We start from the raw sequence: 20980 nt of genomic DNA, 5'->3' as shown, positions 1-20980 counted from the left end.
TCTGTGGCAGTCCATTCAATTTTTGCACAATATTAAGGAAATTCCAGGGTAACCAACCCTGGGAGGAGGAATCATTGTTATCCTTTTTGTTTTAGTACTTAAGGAAACTGAGTCAGAGGGGTTTAATGACATCCAAATTCACAGTTAGTAAGTGTGAACCTGGGTCCTCTTCTCCTTCTATAATACTTCACTTGGTGGTCTCACCAGCTCCCATGAATTTAACTACCATCTCAATGCTGATGATTCTCAAATTTTGCCCCAAGTTCTCTACTGCCCTCCAATCTGGCATCTCCAACTTTCTGGCATATTGAATTGGATGCCTTCCAGACATCTTGAACTCGATATCCAGTAGACATCTTAAACTCCATACTTCCAAAACTGAATACATTCTCTTTTCCCCTAACTACTCCCTTCTCTTGCCTTGCCCCACTTTCCCTATTGCTGTAGAGAGCACCACCGTCTTCCCAGTCCCTCAGGCTCACAATCTAGGTGTCCTCCTGGACTCCTCACTATCTCCTACTGTCCATGTCCACATTGTTGCCAAGGCCTGTCCATTGCACCTTTGCAATTTCACACTCCCCTGCCCCCCATTTGCATCCCTCTCTCTTCTGACACTGCCTCTATCAGCCCTTCAAGCCTGATTTTCATGCCATTTTCATGCCATTTTGACGGCTAAATGGAGGATGAATTGGAGACTCTCCCCACTCCAATTCATTCTCCATTTAGCCATGAAAATGATGTTTTTAAAGCTCAGATCTGATCATTTAACCCCACCACCCACTAAAAAACTTCACTGGCTTCCTATTGCCTCCAGGATCAAATACAAAATCCTCTGACTGGCATTCAGAGCCCTTCATAACCTGGCCTCTTCCTACCTTACTAGTCTCTTTACCCTTCATTCCTTGACTCATACTCTGATCTGGCCACACTGGCAACCTGACTGTTCCATAAACAAGATGCTCCATCTCTCAGCTCTGGCATTTGTCTGACTCTTCCCCCATGCCTGGAATGCTCCCCCTCCTCAATTCCACCTACTGACCTCCCTGGCTTCCTTTAAGTCCCACCTAAAAATCTTGTCTTTTTACAGAAGTCTTTCCCAACTCCTCTAAATTCTAATGCCTTCTCCTCTATTAATTACTTCCTATTTAATTCACATATAGTTTGCTTATACAGATGTGTTTGAATATTACATTCCATGTTAGATTTTAAGTTCCTTGAGGAGACTGTCTTCTGCTTCTTTTTGTATTCTCAGCACTTAGCATAGTGCATGGTATACAGTGGGCACTTAACAAATATTTATTGATTGATAAATGTTTGAGGCTGTCTTCCTGACCCAGTGCTTTATCCCTTGCATCTCCTAACTGACTCTGACCTTTGAGCAAAGAAAACACATTGAGGAAAATAAGACTAACATAAGAAACAAAATATGAGGCAGAGGAAAAGGAACAGGATTCAGAATCAGAGGGTTGTGGTTCACATTCCAGCAAAAATATTTCATCTCTGATCTTGGGCAATTCACTTAATCTTCTTAGCTCTTAGTTTCATCTCATATAAAATTAAGTGATTAGATAAGATTGCAAGGTCCCTTTCAGATGTAAACTTGATGATTGTACGCCAATACATACTAATCTAAATGATTTATTATAGCCACTATGCCCTTCTGACACCTCTCCATTATCTTCCTCTCACTACCTCTCCTCTTTCCTCTTTCCTCCACTTGATTCTTCCTCTTTCCTCCACTTGAGTGTAAGTTTTATGAGAGCAAGTTCTGAATGGTTCCTATCAATGCCCAGCATGATTCACACAGTAAGCACTCTAAAATGTCTGCTAGATGAGATTGCAGAAGGTATTCTGATAATTCAATTCAGTAAACATTTATTATGCACCTTCTATATGCAGATTCCTATTCTAGGTAGTGGAGAAGGAATAAAACTGGAGTAATGGTTAGAGAGCTGACTTTGGGTTAGGAAGAAGTCTTATGCTCAAATTCTATCTCAAATACATACTAACTGTCAATAAATCAACATTTATTAAGCACCTATTATGTGCCAAGCATTGTGCTAAGTACAATTAGGCTGTGTCATTTAACGCTGGAGAAGTTCCAAATTCAGTAAGGAAAAATGAAGGATTGTTAAAAAGCAGCAAGGGCCTCACTGAAATTTTGTGTCATAAATTTAAATTTATTTAAATCTACTTAAATTCTTGACTCTCCAGCAACTCTTGATAGTTCAATGACTAAGGCAGGGATTATTGTCCAAAGATTCTTCATAGGGAAAGTGTTATGGAATATGAACTGGGAAATTGGGCCCAGTCTTCTGGTCACTAGATAGTATTCATGTGGCCTCACTTTGGAACAAGGCAAAGTGTCTGATTTGTCATCACCTAAGGCACAACATAATAGGCATATAATCTTTAATATTGGAGAGCATGAGGTCATAGGATCATAGATTTAGACCTGGAATGGATCTTAGAGGTTCTCTGGTTCAATTATATCATTGTACAGATGAGCAAATTAAGGCCAAGAGAGGTTAAATGTGTTGTCTGAGGTCACACAGATAATAAGTGGCAGAGCCAAGATTTGATCCTCTTACTTCAAATTCAGTGCCCCTTTCATCATGAAATGCTTGTCATGGATACAACCAAAATGAAAAAAAAAAAGAAAAGAAAAGATCCTGCTGTTAAATGGCAGATTGTCCCTTTTATTAACTTTCTGGTTGTACATGGTACACTTTCCTAAAAGAAAGCGCTGAGATTTCTCAGGGGTGAAGGTGAATGTTTGGCCATCCTAAGACTTGTTTTCTCCTTTGCTTTTTCCTGGTCTAGGTGCAGAAGGATCCTGTATCTCCGAGAGGCAGCAGGCTTTGTCCAAGCTCTTCTTTGGGCCTGGTGGACACTTCAGCCAAAATAATTTATTCTTTGCCCCAGAAGAAAGACAAGAACCTCAGAAAGTTGCCAGGTTTGGCAAGTCCTGCCCTCCTTCTTTCAAGGAGTTGTTTGTAGACTCTGGACTGTTGATCCCTCTCATCCAAAGGGGAGATGCTAAGCAGCTCTTCCCCTTGGAAGTCATCCTCAGCGAAGCCATCGGGGTGATATTTCCCTCCCGAGACTTAGCTCTACTTGCCCTCCAGTTTACCACTGACCCAAAGCGACTCCAACAGAACCTTTTTGGAGGGAAATTCTTGGAGAATGTAAGCAGATTTAACTTATCTGGGGCCATTGGTGCCAAAAGCACATTCAACTTTACCCAATTTTTTCAGCAGATTGGCCTAGAAGGAACCAAGGACAAAGGAGATTTAGTTGAACTGACCAGACTGCTATCAGTTGAAGAGGTCCCTGTAGATTCAAAGAAAAGGTTGAATCTGAGTCAGCCAATTGTGGGCGGCTTTGGCCAGAAGATTAATTTACAGGAAAACCAAAACAGGCTAAAGTTTCTTGCCTCTATTCTGGAGCTACCAGAATTTCTTCTCTTCTTGAAGAGTGTGATTTCAGTCCCAGAGAACACAGCCAGAAGTCTAGGTGATTTAGTAAAAATGGCCCTCAGCTCCCCATTCTGTGAACAGCCATCCAGTGAGCTGTTTGTCCCCACATGCACTGAAGGAGGGAGTTATGACCAAGTTCAATGCTTTGCTGAAGAGTGCTGGTGTGTGGATTCCCAAGGCAAGGAGCTCCCAGCTACAAGGATTCGAGGCCAACGACCCAGGTGTCCCACCGAATGTGAGAAGCAAAGGGAGCAGGCACAAGTTTTGATGAGAAGCCTGCCTGCAGGGTCAAGTCTTTCTGTCCCTTCCTGTTCAAGTGATGGAAGTTTCCTGCCAGTCCAATGTTCTGATTCGAGTTGTTACTGTGTTAATTCCGAGGGTCGAGCCATTCCTAGAACTGAAACAGTGAACGGAGAACCCAAGCAATGTAAGCTACCAGGCTTTATAAACTATCAGACCCTTCTCAAGGGATCATCCACTTTAGAGCAATAAGGGACCTCAAAGGTCATCTAGTACTGTCCTCTCATTTCACAGATGAGGAAAGTAAACAAGAGAAAGTGCCTTACACAGTATCATTAAATTAGTAAATAGCAGGACTGGAATTCAGAGCTTGGAAACTGCCTTGAAATTCTGAAATTCTGTGATTACAAATCTAATATTTTCCCCCATTATATTGTATTTCCAGGAGTTGTCTTCTTTAAAACCCTGTTAAGAATCATTGGAAGTTTTTGTCAGGCCTACCAAGCTGGACAGGATTGAATATTAATCAGTAAATATTTATTAAATGCCTACTTTATTCTGGGTACTGTGCTAAGCTCTAAGGAGACAACAAGAGGCAAAAGACAGTCCCTGCCCTCAAGGAGCTCACAACCTAATGATCCCAGGGATAGACGATTAATGTTAATAGTACCAGTAGTAGCTTTGTATTAGTACAGCATAGTACTTTAAGGTTTGCAAAACCTCTTACAGAAATTACTTAATTTGATACTCCTAATAACCCTATAAGTGACATTATTATTTCCACTTTACAAATGAAGAAACTGATAAGTGATTTGCCAAGGGTTATACAGCTAATAAATACTGAGGTGAAAACTGAACCCAGGTTTTTTGGGCTATAAGTTCACTGTCAGTCATATTATTCCTATGTCTTTTTTTTTGAAGGCTAGTCTAGTAAAGTTTGGAGATGCTCCCTATCACATTGGCTTCAGGGTGTTGAAATTTTTCAGTCATGGCAATGCAAGAGCCAAGATTTCTTAAATGTGATATAGAAGAGTTGCAATTTGTATTCATGAAGGGAGGAAATATCCCAAAATATTCCTGGAGTACCGATATGTAAACAGGGCACCAAGGTAGCACAGAGGATAGATAGAGTGCTGAGCCTGAAGTCAGGAAGACTCATCTTTCTGAGTTCAAATCCCGCCTTGGACACTTACTAGCTGTGTGACCCTGAGAAAGTTACTTCACCCTGTTTGCCTCAGTTTCATCATCTGTAAAATGAGCAGGAGAAAGAAATAGCAAACCACTCCAGTATCTTTGCCAAGAAATCCCAAAAGATGTCACAAAGAGTCAGATACAACTAAAAAAGTGACTGAGCAACAGCATTATATGTAGAAGTATAGTTCAGTTCCAGAACCCAGCTGCTATTCTGAACAGCTGGCTTACCTGAATATGTGAGTCTAGCTAGCATTAAAAACCGCAAGAAGTATTTTCTCATTGGCCTTAGAGAAGTATCACCTATAGATGTAGAATCATTAATGGTTCTGACTATCTTTGGGGACATGTTCTGGGATTGAATTTGATACAAATCCTTCTGGTTAATGTTGAAGATGATTTGAGATTTGACAGCTACATCTTCTGAGCTTGTGTCTTCTTGCATTCTATATTATGTTTATTCTCTTCCTTTCTTCTTTTGTTTCTCTTTTCCAAACTGATGCTTATGGCCTTGGAATAGATCTTTGAAAAATGTGCCATTTTTTTTCTTTTTAATTGCTGATTTGAGATAGTTTGGGATAATGGAAGTAGCAACCCACTAGCATCAGGATGGGTTCTACTATCTCTTTGGCCACTTAATACTACCTGACCTTAGGAAAATCACATAATCTCTGAAGCTTGTTTTTGTTTTTTTTTTTTTTATAAATGAAATGGTAATAAGAGTCTCTAACTTGTCTAGCTTGAGACAGTGGTGAGGAACAAACCAGATGAAAGAGATAAAATGATTTGTAATCATCATGTGTTAAATGATCATGAGTTATTGTTGTTATGTAGTCCTATTATATCCTGAACTATTAAGAGGTCATCCTTCAGTCTTTTCTTGAATAGTTAGCAAGAGAAGTCAGGGAACAACAATTGTGCCTGGAACCAGGCTGAAGTACATATGGCTCACTGATTCTCCTTACTCCAGAATATCTTTCTTGAAGAGAAGCAGCCTATTGAATCCAATGAGGAGCATCTCCCAACTTTACTAGACTAGCCTTCAAAAAAAAGACATAAGTATAATATGACTGGCAGTGAACTTATAGCCCAGAAGACCTGGGTTCAATTTTCACCTCAGTATTTATTAGCTGTATAACCCTTGGCAAGTCACTTATCAGTTTCTTCATCTGTAAAGTGGGGATAATAATATCTCTCATAGGGTTATTAGGAGTATCAAATTAAATAATTTCTGTAAGGGGTTTTGCAAACCTTAAAGTACCATGCTATACTAATATAAACTAAGTCCTGTTCCCCCTATGAGCCTTAGCTTCCTCATCTATAAAATGGGAAAACATTATAATGGATTTAGTATTTCTTGCCTTCTCAATGACTGTGGGAGGTGTAGGGTGAGGGAGAGAATTTAGAACTGAAAAGAAAATTGAACAAAATTAATTAATTAAGTGAATGGATGGATGAATGAATGAATGAAAGAAATGGGTAAAATACTACTTAGACTACTTACCTCAAAGGGGTGCTGCAAGAAAAGCACTTAGTAAGTCTTAAAATACAGCGCATACCTTATAAAGCCTGAAATATATAATATCCAAAGACAGGTCGGTAGTTCAGCAAATAGAGTTCTTGACTTGGAGTTAGGAAAAACTTCCCTCAGATCAAGCCTCAGTTACTTACTGGGTGTGTGACTGTGGGCAAGTCACTTAACCTCTGTCTGCTTTGGTTTCCTCATCTCTAAAGTGGAGATAATAATAAGCACCAACTTTCAAGAATTGTTATAAGTATAATATGAGATAATTCATTTTCAAAGTACTTTGCAAACTTTAAATTGCTACATAAATCCTGAAAATTATGATAAAATAATATTTTTAATCATTTTTATTACCAGTATAATCCAGTGATGACTGGTGAGTCACAAGACATAACAAGAAATTATCTCATCATTTATAGTAGCTTGGGTTACCTAGCTTAATGCCCCAGTTTCTTTCTTTCCTACTGATTCAGTGACTTCTCATTGGTCCTTCATGCTTAGAGGCTCTTGAGCTAACTTGGTTGCTCTTTCTTTTGCCTAGGTCCAACTTCTTGCCAGTTGGCTGCTGAGAAAATGTTTTTACAGACAATCCAGGCCCTTCTGAATGAGCCCAGCCTGTTGCCCCAGCTCTCTGATATCTATATCCCACAGTGTAATTCCAAAGGTCAGTGGAAAAGGGTGCAATGCAGTGGCCCCCCTGAGCAAGCCTTCAAATGGTATGAGCAGTGGATCACCCTGAACAATGGCGGCCAAGAGCTGCCCCCAGTTGAGCTGATCCAAAGGATAGTGAACTACAGAGAAACGTCCGAGACCTTCAGCAACTACGTTGAAAAACTGTATGAAGCTGGCCAACAGAATATCTTCCCACTGCTCACTGGCTACTCTTCTTTCCAAGCTGTGCCAATTGAGATACTGGAAGGCAATATGACAGTGTCTGGAGATGGCATTCTTTTTGACCCATTCATATTCTGGCAACTCCTGACTGGACAGCTCAGTTATTATCCTGGCCGCTATACTGACTTCAGCTCCCCATTGGACCATTTTGATCTTAGAAGTTGTTGGTGTGTTGATGAGAATGGGCAAGAACTGAAAGGAACACGAGTTGAACCCAACAAAATCCCAACATGTAGGTAACCAGCACTATAAGTAATAGACATTAAAAATAGTTAATGGGGCAAGCGTAGTTAACATTTCAGAGTCTCAGTTTCTCCACCTGTAAAATGGGGCTAAAAATGCTTCAGTATTTCCTTCAGAGAGTTGTCCTAAGAATAAAATGAGATAATGTATATCAATGAGATAATTTACCTTAAGGGGACAGTTTTCTTATGGCAGAGAATCTGACTAAGTGAAGAAGAGTTCTTGTATCCTCTCATTTCAATGGATATGCATTTAACATGATAATAAGTATCCTACTGCATTTCATTCTTCCTTTTTAAATAAAAGTCAAATACTTGAGAGTTCTAGACTTGGCAACGTTTTTATATATATGATCTCAGTTCTCTGGGGTAAATACTATAAATATTACCTCTTTTTCACAGATGAAGAAAGTGAGGCTCAGGCATATTCAGGGTCTCATCCAGTTACTAGTCAACTTGTAAGTGTTGGATATAGGATTAAAATGCCCATCTTCTGATTTTTTTGTCTCTATTATACCATACTGCCTCAAATTCCTTGTTTAATGTTTCTCCTAAAATGTGTAACTGAGAACTGGATGAGACAAAGGCAACATAGTGTTGTAGAATAACTACTGAGATCACATGAGATACTTAGAGTAGAGCTTTGTAGACAGTAAGCTCTATATAAATGTGAGTTATTGTTATGTGAAGGTTCTCATCTTTTCAATGGAATTCACAGTCTAGGGACAAGTTACAATCCTTATTGTTATTTTATAAATATATTATTATTGTTTTATACTGATATATTACTATAGAAAGTCCTTGTATTATTAAATACATACACATGTGTATGTAAACATATCTGTGAGATATATAACTTTATATATGTGTATATATATATATATTATATTTTATATGTATATATGCCAGCTCTGTAATTTCATTGATGTTGGGAATTCCTGGTAGGAATCCTCTTCTATTAATGGAGATCAGCAACTGCTCAATGACTTATAGCCTCCTAGAGTTGTCTGGGGCACTCAGAGGTGAATTAACTTGTCCAGGCTCAGAAAACTAAGATTTATCAGAGGTGGGATTTGAACCCAGGTCCTTCTGACTTCAAGACCTGCTCTCCTTACACTATACTATAATTTGTCTGCACTAATAATCTTAATATCAACAACCTAATATCATATTATAACCTTTTAAATTCTTGGGAAGAGTTAACAGGTATTTAATATAGACTAAATCTGCTTTTTCTGGTGGGATTTTCCCAGGTCCTGGTGCATGTGAGGAGGTGAGACTCCAAGTTGTTCAGTTCATTGAGGAAGCAGAAGAAATCATTAGGGCTTCCAACAGCTCCCAGTTTGCCTTGGGGGAGAGTTTTCTGATGGCCAAGGGAATCCTGCTGAGTGACGAAGATCTCTCCCGTCCTGTCTCCTTCCCATCTGGCGAGACATTGTCAAACAAGCTGTTCCGTAGGACTGATTATGCCCTTCAAATAGCAGCACAGTCTAGTATGTCTTGTGATCTTCTTATGTTCCATACCATATCCTCAGTCCTGTGGCAGGACTTGGGCTTCTCTAATCTGCCTTCCTCAGGGCTCGAGTAGATTTGTAATCCCTTCCTCCTGGGAGGACTTGCCTAATCCTGGCTACTTCTTTTCACATAGTGGAATTTAGAGGAAGGGGAATCTAGGTTTGAGTCTCACGTCCAACATTTACTAGCTATATAGACATGGGTAGATAATTTAAACTCTCTCACCTTCAGTTTACCAATCTGTAAAATGGAAATAACAAGAGATAAAGTCTTTACCTCACAGCATTGTTGTCAGGAAAATGTTTCACAAGTAGCAAAGTACCATAATGATCAATAAGCAAGCATTTATTAAGTGCCTACTGTGTGTCAGGCACTGGGGAATCAAAGCCCTTGATCTCAAGGAACTTGCATTCTATTGAGGAAGACAACATATACCCTGTAGAAATGTATGCAAGATAAAGACCAAAACAACCCCCACAAAATAAATTTGGAAGGGAGGGCCCTGGAAGTGGGGGATCAGGGAAGGTTTCGTGCAGAAGGTGGGGCTAGCGCTCAATCTTGAAACATAAGGGGTTCCCTGAGGCAAAGGTGAGGAGGAAGTGCATTTCAGACATGGGGTCAACCATTGTAAAAGTATGGAGAAGGGAGGTGAAGGGTTGTTAGTGAGGAACAGAATAAAAAATATTTTAGGAGAATCACAGAGAATAGGAAGGGAGTAGTATATAGTGAGACCAGGAATAATAATACTCATAGTTAATATTTACTATGTGCCAGGCACTGGGCTAAGTAAGTACTTTACAATTATCATCTCATTTGATCCTCACAACAACTCTTGGAGGGAGGTGCTCTTACTATCCCCATTTTGTAGCTGGAAACTGAGGCAAAGTGACTTTCCCAAATGACATACAACTGATATATTGGAGGCCAGTGACGTCCTGGTCCATGTTAAAAATAATGAGGACATGAGTAGTGAGAGGCAGAAAAGAGATGGCTATAAAGGGAAATATGGAGGTTGAATCAAAAAGAACTGGCAACCAATTGGAAATCCAACCCAACAAACATTTATTAAGTAATTGCTGTGTACCATGCACTGTGCTAAGTGCTGGGGATACAATTAATAAAAAAGAAAGTCAGGAGCTCACAATTCAATGGATATGGGCTTTGAAGAAGAGTGATAAGTTGAGGATAACATCAAGATGGCAAACCTGAGTAACTGGAAGAATGGTGCTCCCTTTGACAGAGACAGGGAAGTTCAGAAAAGGGACAGGGAATAATGTGTTTGGTTTTGGTCACGTATTTGGGGTGTCTACAGGATATAGTTTGGAATATCCAATAGGCAACTGGCAATGTGAGACTGGAGTGCTGGAGAGATGTGTATCTCTGGATATGTCGATTTGGGAGTCATTTGCATATAGATGATATTTGAATCCATGGTAGCTAATGAAATTATTAGGAGACTGATGGGGACCTGGGACAGAGCCTTGAAGTATATCATAGTTAGAAGGCATGATACAGATGATCATCCTTCAGAGGAGACTGAGAAGGAATGCTGGGACAGGAAAGATGAGAATCTCCCATGTTTTCACAACCTATCCTGAAGAGCTTCTGCAAGAATTGAATTCAGTTATATATGGGAAAGTCTCCTGGAAAAATATATGACTATACCTTAAAATCTATAATTTTTTTTATTATTTAAAACTGTAAAGAGAAGACTAAAGATACATCATCTATCCCCAACTTGAAGCAGTGCACTTGGCCAAGGGGGCCGAGGGGCTTGCTCTCTTTTATATTAGGGAGATAGATCATTTGCATGTTCATGTGGTCTTAGAATGCTAGAGTGGGGAGAGATCTTTGGTGCCACTCAGTTCAATGCCCTGATTTATTTAAGGAGGCTGAAGCACAGAAAGGAAAACCACTTGATCAAGGTGACACAGAGTCAGAGTCACATGTAGAACGCAGGGCTCTTGTTTCTCAGTCCAGTGTTCTTTCCACTAAAGCATGTGGCCTCTCAAGTGATAGAAGAAATATTTCTTTTAAAATATTTTATGGATGCCTTTTGGTTTTATGCCCCCTTCATTTCCAGATATTTCACTATACCTTCCCTTTTCAGAATCATCCTTTAAAACAAAGAATGAAAAAAGAGAAGGAAGTGAGTTTGTGTGTATGTGGGGAAGCAGTTCAGAAAAACTAACCTACATTCTAATCAAGTTTAATAGAATATGAAACATTCTATATCTATAGATACCCACCTCTACAAGGAAGGGAGAAAGGTAAATTTTCATCCTCTCTTCTTTGGAGTCAAGCCCAATCATTAAAATAACCCAGCAGGGTCAACTTTTCTAAAGATCTTCTGGGGTAGATACTTCACAGGTCTATAACAAATCCAGGGTCACCAGGGCTTTTGTACCAGGATCCCAACATTCAGGGGATTATGCTTTCTCGTTGTAATCACTTATGACTTCTGAACCAACTTTGTAGTCAACTATAAGATTGTGTTGCTGCATGACAACCCTTTCCTAGTGCCTGTCTTCTCCATAAATTCCATGAGGATATGTGTGGGATTAGGATTAGCTGCCCCCTCTTAAGGAGCTACACCCATGGTCCTCTGCTATGTTGTTACCTTCCCCTCCCTCAATGAATTTGACCAGGGTAAAATAATTCTTAATTAATGATAGCTATGAACTCTCACATTGCTTTCTCTTTTATAACTTTTTTTCTTTTCCAAATTTCCAGCTTTATCCTTCTATCAGAGAAGCTACTCTGCTCTAGAAAACCCTGGGAAAGAAGCTGTGCTCTTGGGATATCATCCATATGTCCCACAGTGCAATGGTTTGGGTAACTGGGAGCCTCTCCAGTGCTCTGAAAGTACCGGTAAGGCATCTGCTGTTTAGGATAATGTTTTTGTTATTACCACATTGGGACCCTGGGTCAGAGGGGCAATAAAAAATCTCTTGTTATTTACATGTTTGGAACCATCTTGAAGTTATGGAGGATAGAAGTTTTTGGCCTCAGTCCTCATGCACTGGGAGTTCTGTGCTGCTTCTAGCTGGGAAGTCAACCAGGGGGCTGCTCGGGAAATCTGGGGGAGAAATGGTTCTACCAGTTGGTACTAAAAAAGCCAAAAAAGCCCAAACCAACAAGCTTAGAGTAATTCTGGGTGGCATTTGGTATAACAATTCCCTTCTTCAGACTTCCATTTTCTCTACTGTAAAATAGAATTCCAAGGTCTCATACAGCTTTAACACTCTAGGGTTCTATCCAGGTGGTGTATGTAGTAGACAGAGTACTGATCCTGTGTTCAGATCCAGCCTCAGACACTTATTATCTATGTGGTCTTAGACAAGTCACTTTACTTCAATTTTGTCCTTTGTAAAATGGGGATAATAAAGCACCCATTTTCAAGATTATTTTGAGGCTCAAATGAGATGTTTATAAAGTATTTTGAAAATCTTTCACTGCTATATGAAGTCCAGCTATTTTTATATATGTACATAGATATAGACAATAAGAAACTACAACATACAAACGCACCTTTCCTATGCCAGACCCACGTCTGGGAGGACACAGCAAGAGCAAAGGGACGTGGTTTCTATCTTCCCCCAGTCCCAAGTTCAGATTAGAGCAAGACAGGCAGCCAGTGTTGAGGTAACACACAGAAAACACAAGGAGAATATTTTAATGCTTTTTGAAAAATTTAAATACACACAATTTTCTTTTATTTTATTTTTAACATTTAAAAAATTAAAATAATGATTTTATTTATCAGTATTGATATCTTTATGTCAGTAATTAATAAAATGAGTTATATGTTGACATTTGTCGACACATTTTTTTTTATTTTCAAAGAGGTTTTTTCTTTCTCCCCTACTTAGTGAGCCATCCCTTAAAAGAAAGAAAAAAAAGCCATTCAGCAAAACAACCCAACAAAACAGTCATGTTTGATTGGATATGAGAGGTTCCACATCCATAGTTCTCCCACGCATTAATCACCTCCCACTTCTTTGTGTTTGGAGAGGGGCCAAGTGCATGTATTTTAATGCCCCCATATTCTTCTTTCTGTGGTATGTAGGCATTTATTTAGCGATAATTCAATATTTTTTAGGGAAGTGTTAAATTCACTATTAGACTTTGGTAAATGGAAACACACTATGCAAACTTGCCAAGGACATACAGGTATCTTCTCCTGCTTTTATCTCCCTCCCTCTCCTGCCATTTAGTATGTATCATCAAGAAGAAGATAGTATGGTTCCAAATTCTGCACAACTGATACCCTCACCTCCACCCAAGGATATGCTGGTACCAGGTAGAACTGGCTCAGAGGTGATTGTGAAATTTTCAGTTTCAATTTTCATTTAGACTTTAGAAATTGGCAAATGCTACAAAACAAGGCTTAATTTGTTGTTTTGTCTAGACTTAAGAAAGTGATGGATGGAGAAAATGCTAATAACACAGATTAAACTTAAAAGTGTGAATATGTTTTTTCAGAGAGCCAGCTGTTAAACGTTTACAGGTACACCCCCTACCTCCACCCCCTTCACAACCAACCAGATTTTTGTGATATGTCACTGCTTTCAAGAGTCAACTTAATCTTCATGTTTTTATTTTAAAATTTTAATAGCATTTGTTTTTATGTCACTTTCATAGTAAAATATATTCCCTTGCTCTCTTCTACCCAGTGAGCCATCCATCCCTTTAATAAAGAAAAAAATACGTCTTAGTAAATACCCAATACATCAGCCAAGTCTGGCAGTAGATGAAATGTTTCATACCCACAATCTCCCACTTCTGCGAGGAGTAGAAGATGTGATTTTCCACATTTTTCTAGAAAAGAGATGTGATTTCTTAGCTCCTCTGCAGGGCCAAACATGATTTCTATAAATACAAACTTTCTATTTCATTTGCTTTGTTCGTTTCCTTTACATTATTTTGGTGTTTGTATATATTGTTTTCTTGATTTCTGAACGGTTCACTCTTCATCAGTTCACATCTCTTCCTATGCTTCCCTGAGTTTATCACAGTCATCATTTCTTACTACATGGCCATATTGCATTACATTCATGGACTAAAATTTATTTAACCACTCCTCAAGCAAAGGACATCTATTTTGATTCCCGTTCTTTGATATTACAAAAAGAACTGCCACCTTTCTATTTATTTAAACTTCATTTTATTTGGTTGAGCAAATTGAAAGGGCTAGGAAATATACAGCCTGATTTCCCTATACCCACATCTATATCCAACAGTGACTGAGTATATCCATCAGCAATTTTACTAGAAGGGCTCCCTGCTTAGGTATGAATTGGACTAGATAGCTTCTATGGTCCTTTCCAAATCTGAGAATCTAGAATACTCTGAAATAACCAGGGTGGGAAATGATTCTCAGACACAGGGAAGGGATGGTTTGAGTATGAGTTAAAGTACAGATACAGACTGAGATCTAATTACCAAAGGAAGGTGAATTTTGATGGCTGAAAGCTGCTTAGTTAACTTGGAGCTTACTGGCTGGATTTCTTTCTCAAAGACCAAACCTTAAACCCATTTCACTCTGGAGCTCATAGATTGGACAACACTAAATCCCTGCCCAGATACTACTTAATGGCTATTTTTTTGGGCCCTCTTGGCTCAGAGTGAATGTAAATTGTAACTGTTCCTCTCTTTGCCCACAACCCTAAGGGTCTTCCTCTCCCAGTTTGAGTTTTTTTTTTTCAATAAAAGGGGCCATCTCTTGACTTCTTAAAGAGGCCTATTCACTGAATGGGCATTACTTCACTCAAAGTGAGAATTTGAAAAGACCTTTGCCTCAAAGGTCCAGGGTCTCCCATTATATCCTGGGCCATCTCCAGTTGTCCTGAAGAATATCTGGTCACTGGACCCAGATGGCTCTGGAGGAGAAAGTGAGGCTGGTGACCTTGCACAGCCCTCAAATCAAAGTCAACTGCAAGTCATGACATCGTCTCCCTGATGTCATAAAGCCTCCTATAACTAGATTCATGATCAAAAGTACCCATTTTATAGCTCTACTGCAGCCTCTCTTTCCTCCATTCCTTCCCCAGGTCCAATGTCCCCTGGCATACTTTGAGATGATGGCATGAACTGAATACCATCCCATTTCTATCAAATCATAGAACATAAAACCATAGATTTTGAGCTAAAAAAGGATTTTAGGGGTCACTTACTTGAACCCTCATTTTCTGATGAGGAAACTGAGACCTGGAGGAATTAGATTACTTGCCCAAGGTCATCACAATAATTAGAGGCAGGGCTGGGACTTGAACCTAGATCTTCTAACTCTAAGACAAGTTTTCTTTTTCTTCCCATTATACATCTCCCATGGTACACTGCCTCCCTATCGGTAGCTGGCTTTTGTAATAAAAGGCAAAGAAAGTCAAACAAACCTGGCTCATGGGAGAGTGGGAAAACAAGGTCAAGTTTCCACCTGGTTTGGTCTCCAGTTATCCTCAAGAGCTAGGATCAGTCCTGGACATCTTGGGGAAGGATGGGATCGTTTCTGTCTGCTACAGGAAAGGGTTTTGCTAAGGCTGAGTAGAGTTCCCCAAGATGCAGTCTGAGGCTCCTTCAGAATTGAGCTCACCTCTGGAGAGAAGAGACAATTCCTTGTGGTTTTCCCTTCTCATGTTTTTGCCTGTCAGCACTCTAGAGAGGCAGAGTGCTGCCATGTTGCTGGCTGTGAGAGGTTGGACTTGGTGACATTTTCTTCTCTATGGGAAAGATGTTAGCTCAAGAAAGCATGGTTGGTTTTCCCGCTATTCATTTTTGTCCTTTATATGTATTGATATCAGGACTAACTGAATGGGGTATCCATTCAAAACTTCAAACTTATGAGGCTATTTCTAATTCATTGTTAGCTCTATTTTAAAACCATTGTATAGTTGAACACCCAGAAAGCCCCTAGTAGGCATCAAACTAGCATTATAAGAGAATTACAAAGAACTCTGGATTCTGAAAGAAGGCAGCAACATGGGTTCTGATTGTCACCCTTCCCCAGCTCTTAACAGATTGTATCTCCCAGGAACCAAATGCTTAACGAATGATTGTTCATTTATAATATCCTTGCCTCTGCCCCAAAATGCCTAACAGTTTCCCATTGTTTACATAATAAAATGCAACTCAGAATCACAATATCAAAGAATTTGAGAATTAGAAACAATCTTAGTGGTCGTCTAATCTGGCTCAGAAACAAATTTCATGTATGTATAATACATAACCTCTGCTTGAAGATCAGAAACTTCCGGGCATGGAAATCAAGCTCAATATTCTTTAGACTTTGCTCTCTTCTCCTCTCCTCTCCTTTCCTCTTTTTTCCTCTTTACTTTTCTTTTCTTTTCTCCTCTTTTTTCTTCCCTTCCCTTCCTTTTCCCCTTTCATTCCCTTTTCTCTGTCTCTCTCTCTTTTTAACTGAGACAATATTTTTACTTTTCCAATTTTGTGGTCCCTCTCTTATTTCCCTGATGTTTTCAAATATCACTGACAGTGACTCAGAATAAATCTATCAGGTCATTCAGAATCCAATGATGTCAGTCATCTGACATTCATTTAGGACAATTAGGTTCTCCCTTATTATTGCTTTTATTATCTTGAGTAATAAATTCCTTGATTTTTTTTTTTGTTCTGAGACTTCCAATGTAAAAGTTATTCCTCTTTGTAGAAGAAAATAGAAACAAACTAACAACTGAGTTGCTCTACTTTCTTTCCATTGGCAGTTATCATTGTCCCATCCATCCCAAGCAAATGTCCTATCCCTTCTTTCATCCTTGTTTTCCTTCCATTTTAGCTTTAAAAAACCAATCTTTCTGTTGGCCTTGGCTTTCCTTGCCAGACTCAACTCATTTTAAATATAGCATTCTTGAAATGATTTTTACCATGCTATAAAAATAGCTTACTACTATGTGTCATGCCATCTAGTATCTGGTTTATGTTGCTTCTATCTTCTGTACATCACTTTTTAAGGTCTAAATTGGTTGAGAAGTCCTTTAGGTACCCACAGTGGTCTCCTAGGACAAATGTTAATTCATTGTTAGCTCTATTCTAAAGCCATTGTGTAGATGAACACATGTTTTAACCTTCATTGGAATTGTTTCCCTGTCTTCAGACTTTCATCCCTGATTATCTCCCATTCCTGCTGGGCTGACTTTTCTTGACATTTTTGGTCCACAGAGAGTCCATATCTATCTTTTCTCTAGCCCATTTGAAATCCAATCTCCCAAAATCTAGGATATGGGTCAGATTATGCCCAGGTTTCTTGTCATTCTCCATTACCTTTCCTTTCCATCCCTATCTCTAACTCCTTAACCTCCTGGGTGTAGTCCTCTGTAGTCTGGTTCCAGTTACACAATCCTTACAAACCAGCAATATCTCAGTGTGATGCAAGAGAAAGAATGATGAATTTGGAGTTTTTGGATTTGTGTTTGAATCCTGTCTCTACCACTTACTACCACTATGATCTTGTCAAGTCACTTAACCTACAGGCCTCAGTTTCCTTCTCTGTAAAATGAAGGGATTGGTCTAGATGATCTCTGAGGTCCTTTTAGTCATTATTTTCTCTCCATCAATGCAGTATCTGTTGCTGCTATTCAGTAGCTTTCAGTCAGGGCTGACTCCATGACCCCATCTGGCATCTTCTTGGCAAAGATACTGGAGCAATTTGCCGTTTCCTTCTCCAGCTCATTTTACAAATGAGAAAACTGAGGCAAACAGGGTTAAATGACTTGCCCAAGCTCACATAGCTAGTAAGTGTCTGATACTATGTTATATCTACTCATCTTTAAAAAGCCCAGATCAATTCTTCTCTTCTCCATAAAGCTTTCCCTTGCTACCAAGCAAAGATGAGTTTTGCATATATCTATTTGTGAATGCTGTTTCCCCTATGAGAATGTAAACTCCTTGAGGGCAGGTACTGTTTCACTCTTGTCTTTGTATCCCCAGAACCCAGTACTGAACTAGCACACAATAGGTGCTTAATAAAGAATGTTCATTGCTTGGTTGGTTCTTTACACGCATCATCTCATTTGAGCCTCACTAGAACCCTGGTGTAATGGACAGAGAACTGGATATGAAACAAGAAGACCAGAATCTAGGGTCTGATTCCTCTACTTAACAGTCATGAAACTTTGAGCTTTGTAACTCATTTTAACTTTTTGGAGCCTTAGTTTCATTGCCTGTAGAGTGCGAGTCACAATATTTGTCCCTGCCTACCTCACAGGGTTGCTGTGGAAATCAGTGAGATGAGAGACCCGAAGTGCCTTGTAAAGTAAAACATGATTGTTAGGCAGCTGGCATCAGTACTATTATTCCCATTTTCCAGATGCAGGATAAGTGATTTATCTAAGGTTACACAGCTAGCAATTGGTGGAGCTGGGATTTGAATTCAAGGCCTCCTGACTCCCAGGCCAATGCTCCCTTTCTTGTAAATCTATAAAGCAGAGATATAAAGGTAGGGGATTAGACTAGACACCATTTTAAAGTCCCTTCTAACTACTAGAACTATACAGTTCTGAAATGCTAGGGGAAAGGAAATTCAAAAGGGATTTTATCTGACTTGTATGTCCATAAGAAAAGGAAGACAATTTGTTAATTTATTTATTAAGTGGTACAAATCCCAACAGTGGATAAAACAGTGGGCCTGTAATCAAGAAGACTCATCTTCCTGAGTTCAAATGTGGGTTCAGACACTTATTAGCTGTGTCATCCTGGACATGTCATTTAACCCTATTTGCCTCAGTTTCCTCCTCTGTAAAATGAGGTGGAGAAGGAAATGACAGACCACTCCAGTATCTTTGCCAAGAAAATCCCAAATGGGGTCATGAAGAATCAGATATGATTCAAAATGCCTGAATAGCAACAAATACCAAGAAATTCTTAAATCCTGGCTTTTGCTGATTTTTCTCTAGGGCACTGCTGGTGTGTGGATGAGAAGGGACAATATGTTGCAGACTCCTTGACTGCTCGCTCCACAAGATTGCCACAGTGTAAGTGACAGTCTCTGGGACCTACTATCCTCTATGACTTAAGAGCCTTATCAGTCAGTTCAATTCAGTTTATTTCACTTCATTTCCACAAATATCCAGTAGGGTGTCTACTACATACAGTACCATAGCACAATGGAGTCAACTCTGGATTTGTATTCAGAGGACCTGGATTCTAATTAATATTATTATATTAATTAATTAATTGTTATATTAGTATTATTTATATTCCTTTACTCCTTATGTGATCTTGGTCAAACCCGTTTCATCCCTCTTGGCCTCAATTTTCCACAATAGTTGTGTTCAAGTATTTAAAGTAGTCAAGGGTAAAGGAGATTTGGTTTGTTCTGTCTGGCCACAGATAGCAGAAGAATCAGTACTAATGGACAAAAGTGACAAAGAGGCAGATTTGAATTACATATGGGTGAGGGGAGGGAACTGCCTAACAATCAGAGCTCTTGTAAGTGGGAAGGCCTGTCTCCCTCATTGGAGATCTTCTGGCAGAGGTGGGCTCACCCCATGTGGGGCATATTATACTAAAGGATTCCTTTGGGGCATAGGTTGAATTAGACGGCTGCTGGGGTCCCTTCCACTTCTGAAACTCAATGACATTGAGAAATTCTTTATAAATGTTTATTGACTGAATTTTATTAAAAGAAGCTCTTATGGAAGAGGGAACACTCTGGATCATGTTGGCCATCCAGGGGACCTTAGCAATGCAGCTTCATTCCAGTTATCTGTAGGGTGGCACTCCAGCATCTCAGAGAAGCAAGATCAGGAAAAAAACAATTTTATTTTATGTAGAACTTGGCAAAGAAGGCATCAATTCTTTTTAATTCAGAATGCCCTTCAATCTCCAACAGGTCCCTCAGCATGTGAGAAGTCTCGGAACAATGGCTTGCTTTCCAGTTGGGAACAAGGGGGCACTGAAGGCAGTTCTTCCCTCGGAGACCTATTCACCCCATCCTGCTTGGAGGTAAGCCATGCGATTGGAGGAAAGGAAAGCTAATGCAGTTGGGAATTTTTCCAATAACTCTAGAGATTTTCTAAGTTCTTTGGGGAAACTGGATAGTGTGATACTGAGGGAAAAGTGCTGCACCAAGAGCCAGCAGAGGTAGGGTCAAGTCCAAGGTCTACCTTTCACTCTACCATTTCCTCACCTGTAAAATGAGGAAAACAAAATACACATTCATCTCACATGATTGTTGTAAAGTATGAACTGTGTATTAAGTAACCAATCACTATGGTGCTTTCAGGTTTACAAAACACTGAACTCATAATAACCCTATGGGGTACTGCAAATGTTATACTCATAAAACATTGAGGAAAATGAAACTTAGAGGTAAAGAGACTTTCCCTACAACCTGCTAGCATCATAGCCTGAATGTAGACTCAGGTCTGTTGACTTGTCCCTCTCTTCCACATGACCTCTCTATAACATGCTATGTCAATGTGAAGGGATGGCCCATCTGAGAGAGCCTATAGGAGGCAAGTCAAGAGAATTGCAGTCCAGGCCCAGCTCCTGTAGAGTTGTGTGAACTTGAGAAAACCACTTCCCTTTTCTAGGCCTCAGTTTCTTCCTCTGGTGTAATAGGGGAGATTGGACAAGACTCTGTAAAGTTTTTTCCAACTTAGAGAGTTTATGGTTCTGCTTGGCAAAGGAGGGTGAAAGATTCCACATTTCTTAAATTAGAAGAAAAAATCCAGCACATTCTATCCTATTTTTATTGCGGTTATTTGTTTTAATGTCACCAGAGGCCAGAGAAAGTATTTAGAAAGCTGTATTTCTGCTTGAGTTGCTTTTGACAAATTCCCCACATGTCCAATGAAGTAGCACCTCCAATCCCACTGGTATCTCAGGTTCCCCCATGAATACTGGCTTTTTTTCTTTCTTTTTTTCCCCAATAAATG

At 39.5% G+C, this 20980-nt stretch overlaps 1 protein-coding gene across 1 annotated transcript in view; it reads left to right on the top strand.

Moving 5' to 3' along the window:
• Positions 1-20980, top strand: part of TG (thyroglobulin) — a 366261-nt gene that overhangs the window by 16952 nt on the left and 328329 nt on the right. Inside the window, exons 9-14 of the mRNA XM_072606558.1 lie at positions 2824-3906; positions 6977-7561; positions 8825-9064; positions 11820-11957; positions 18995-19072; positions 19933-20045. Coding sequence (XP_072462659.1) covers positions 2824-3906; positions 6977-7561; positions 8825-9064; positions 11820-11957; positions 18995-19072; positions 19933-20045 — 2237 coding nt within the window. The remainder of the gene's footprint in view (positions 1-2823; positions 3907-6976; positions 7562-8824; positions 9065-11819; positions 11958-18994; positions 19073-19932; positions 20046-20980) is intronic.

Source organism: Notamacropus eugenii, chromosome 4, assembly GCF_028372415.1.
Source record: "Notamacropus eugenii isolate mMacEug1 chromosome 4, mMacEug1.pri_v2, whole genome shotgun sequence".
Taxonomy (NCBI): domain Eukaryota; kingdom Metazoa; phylum Chordata; class Mammalia; order Diprotodontia; family Macropodidae; genus Notamacropus; species Notamacropus eugenii.
This window is presented reverse-complemented; position numbering and strand designations above follow the sequence as displayed.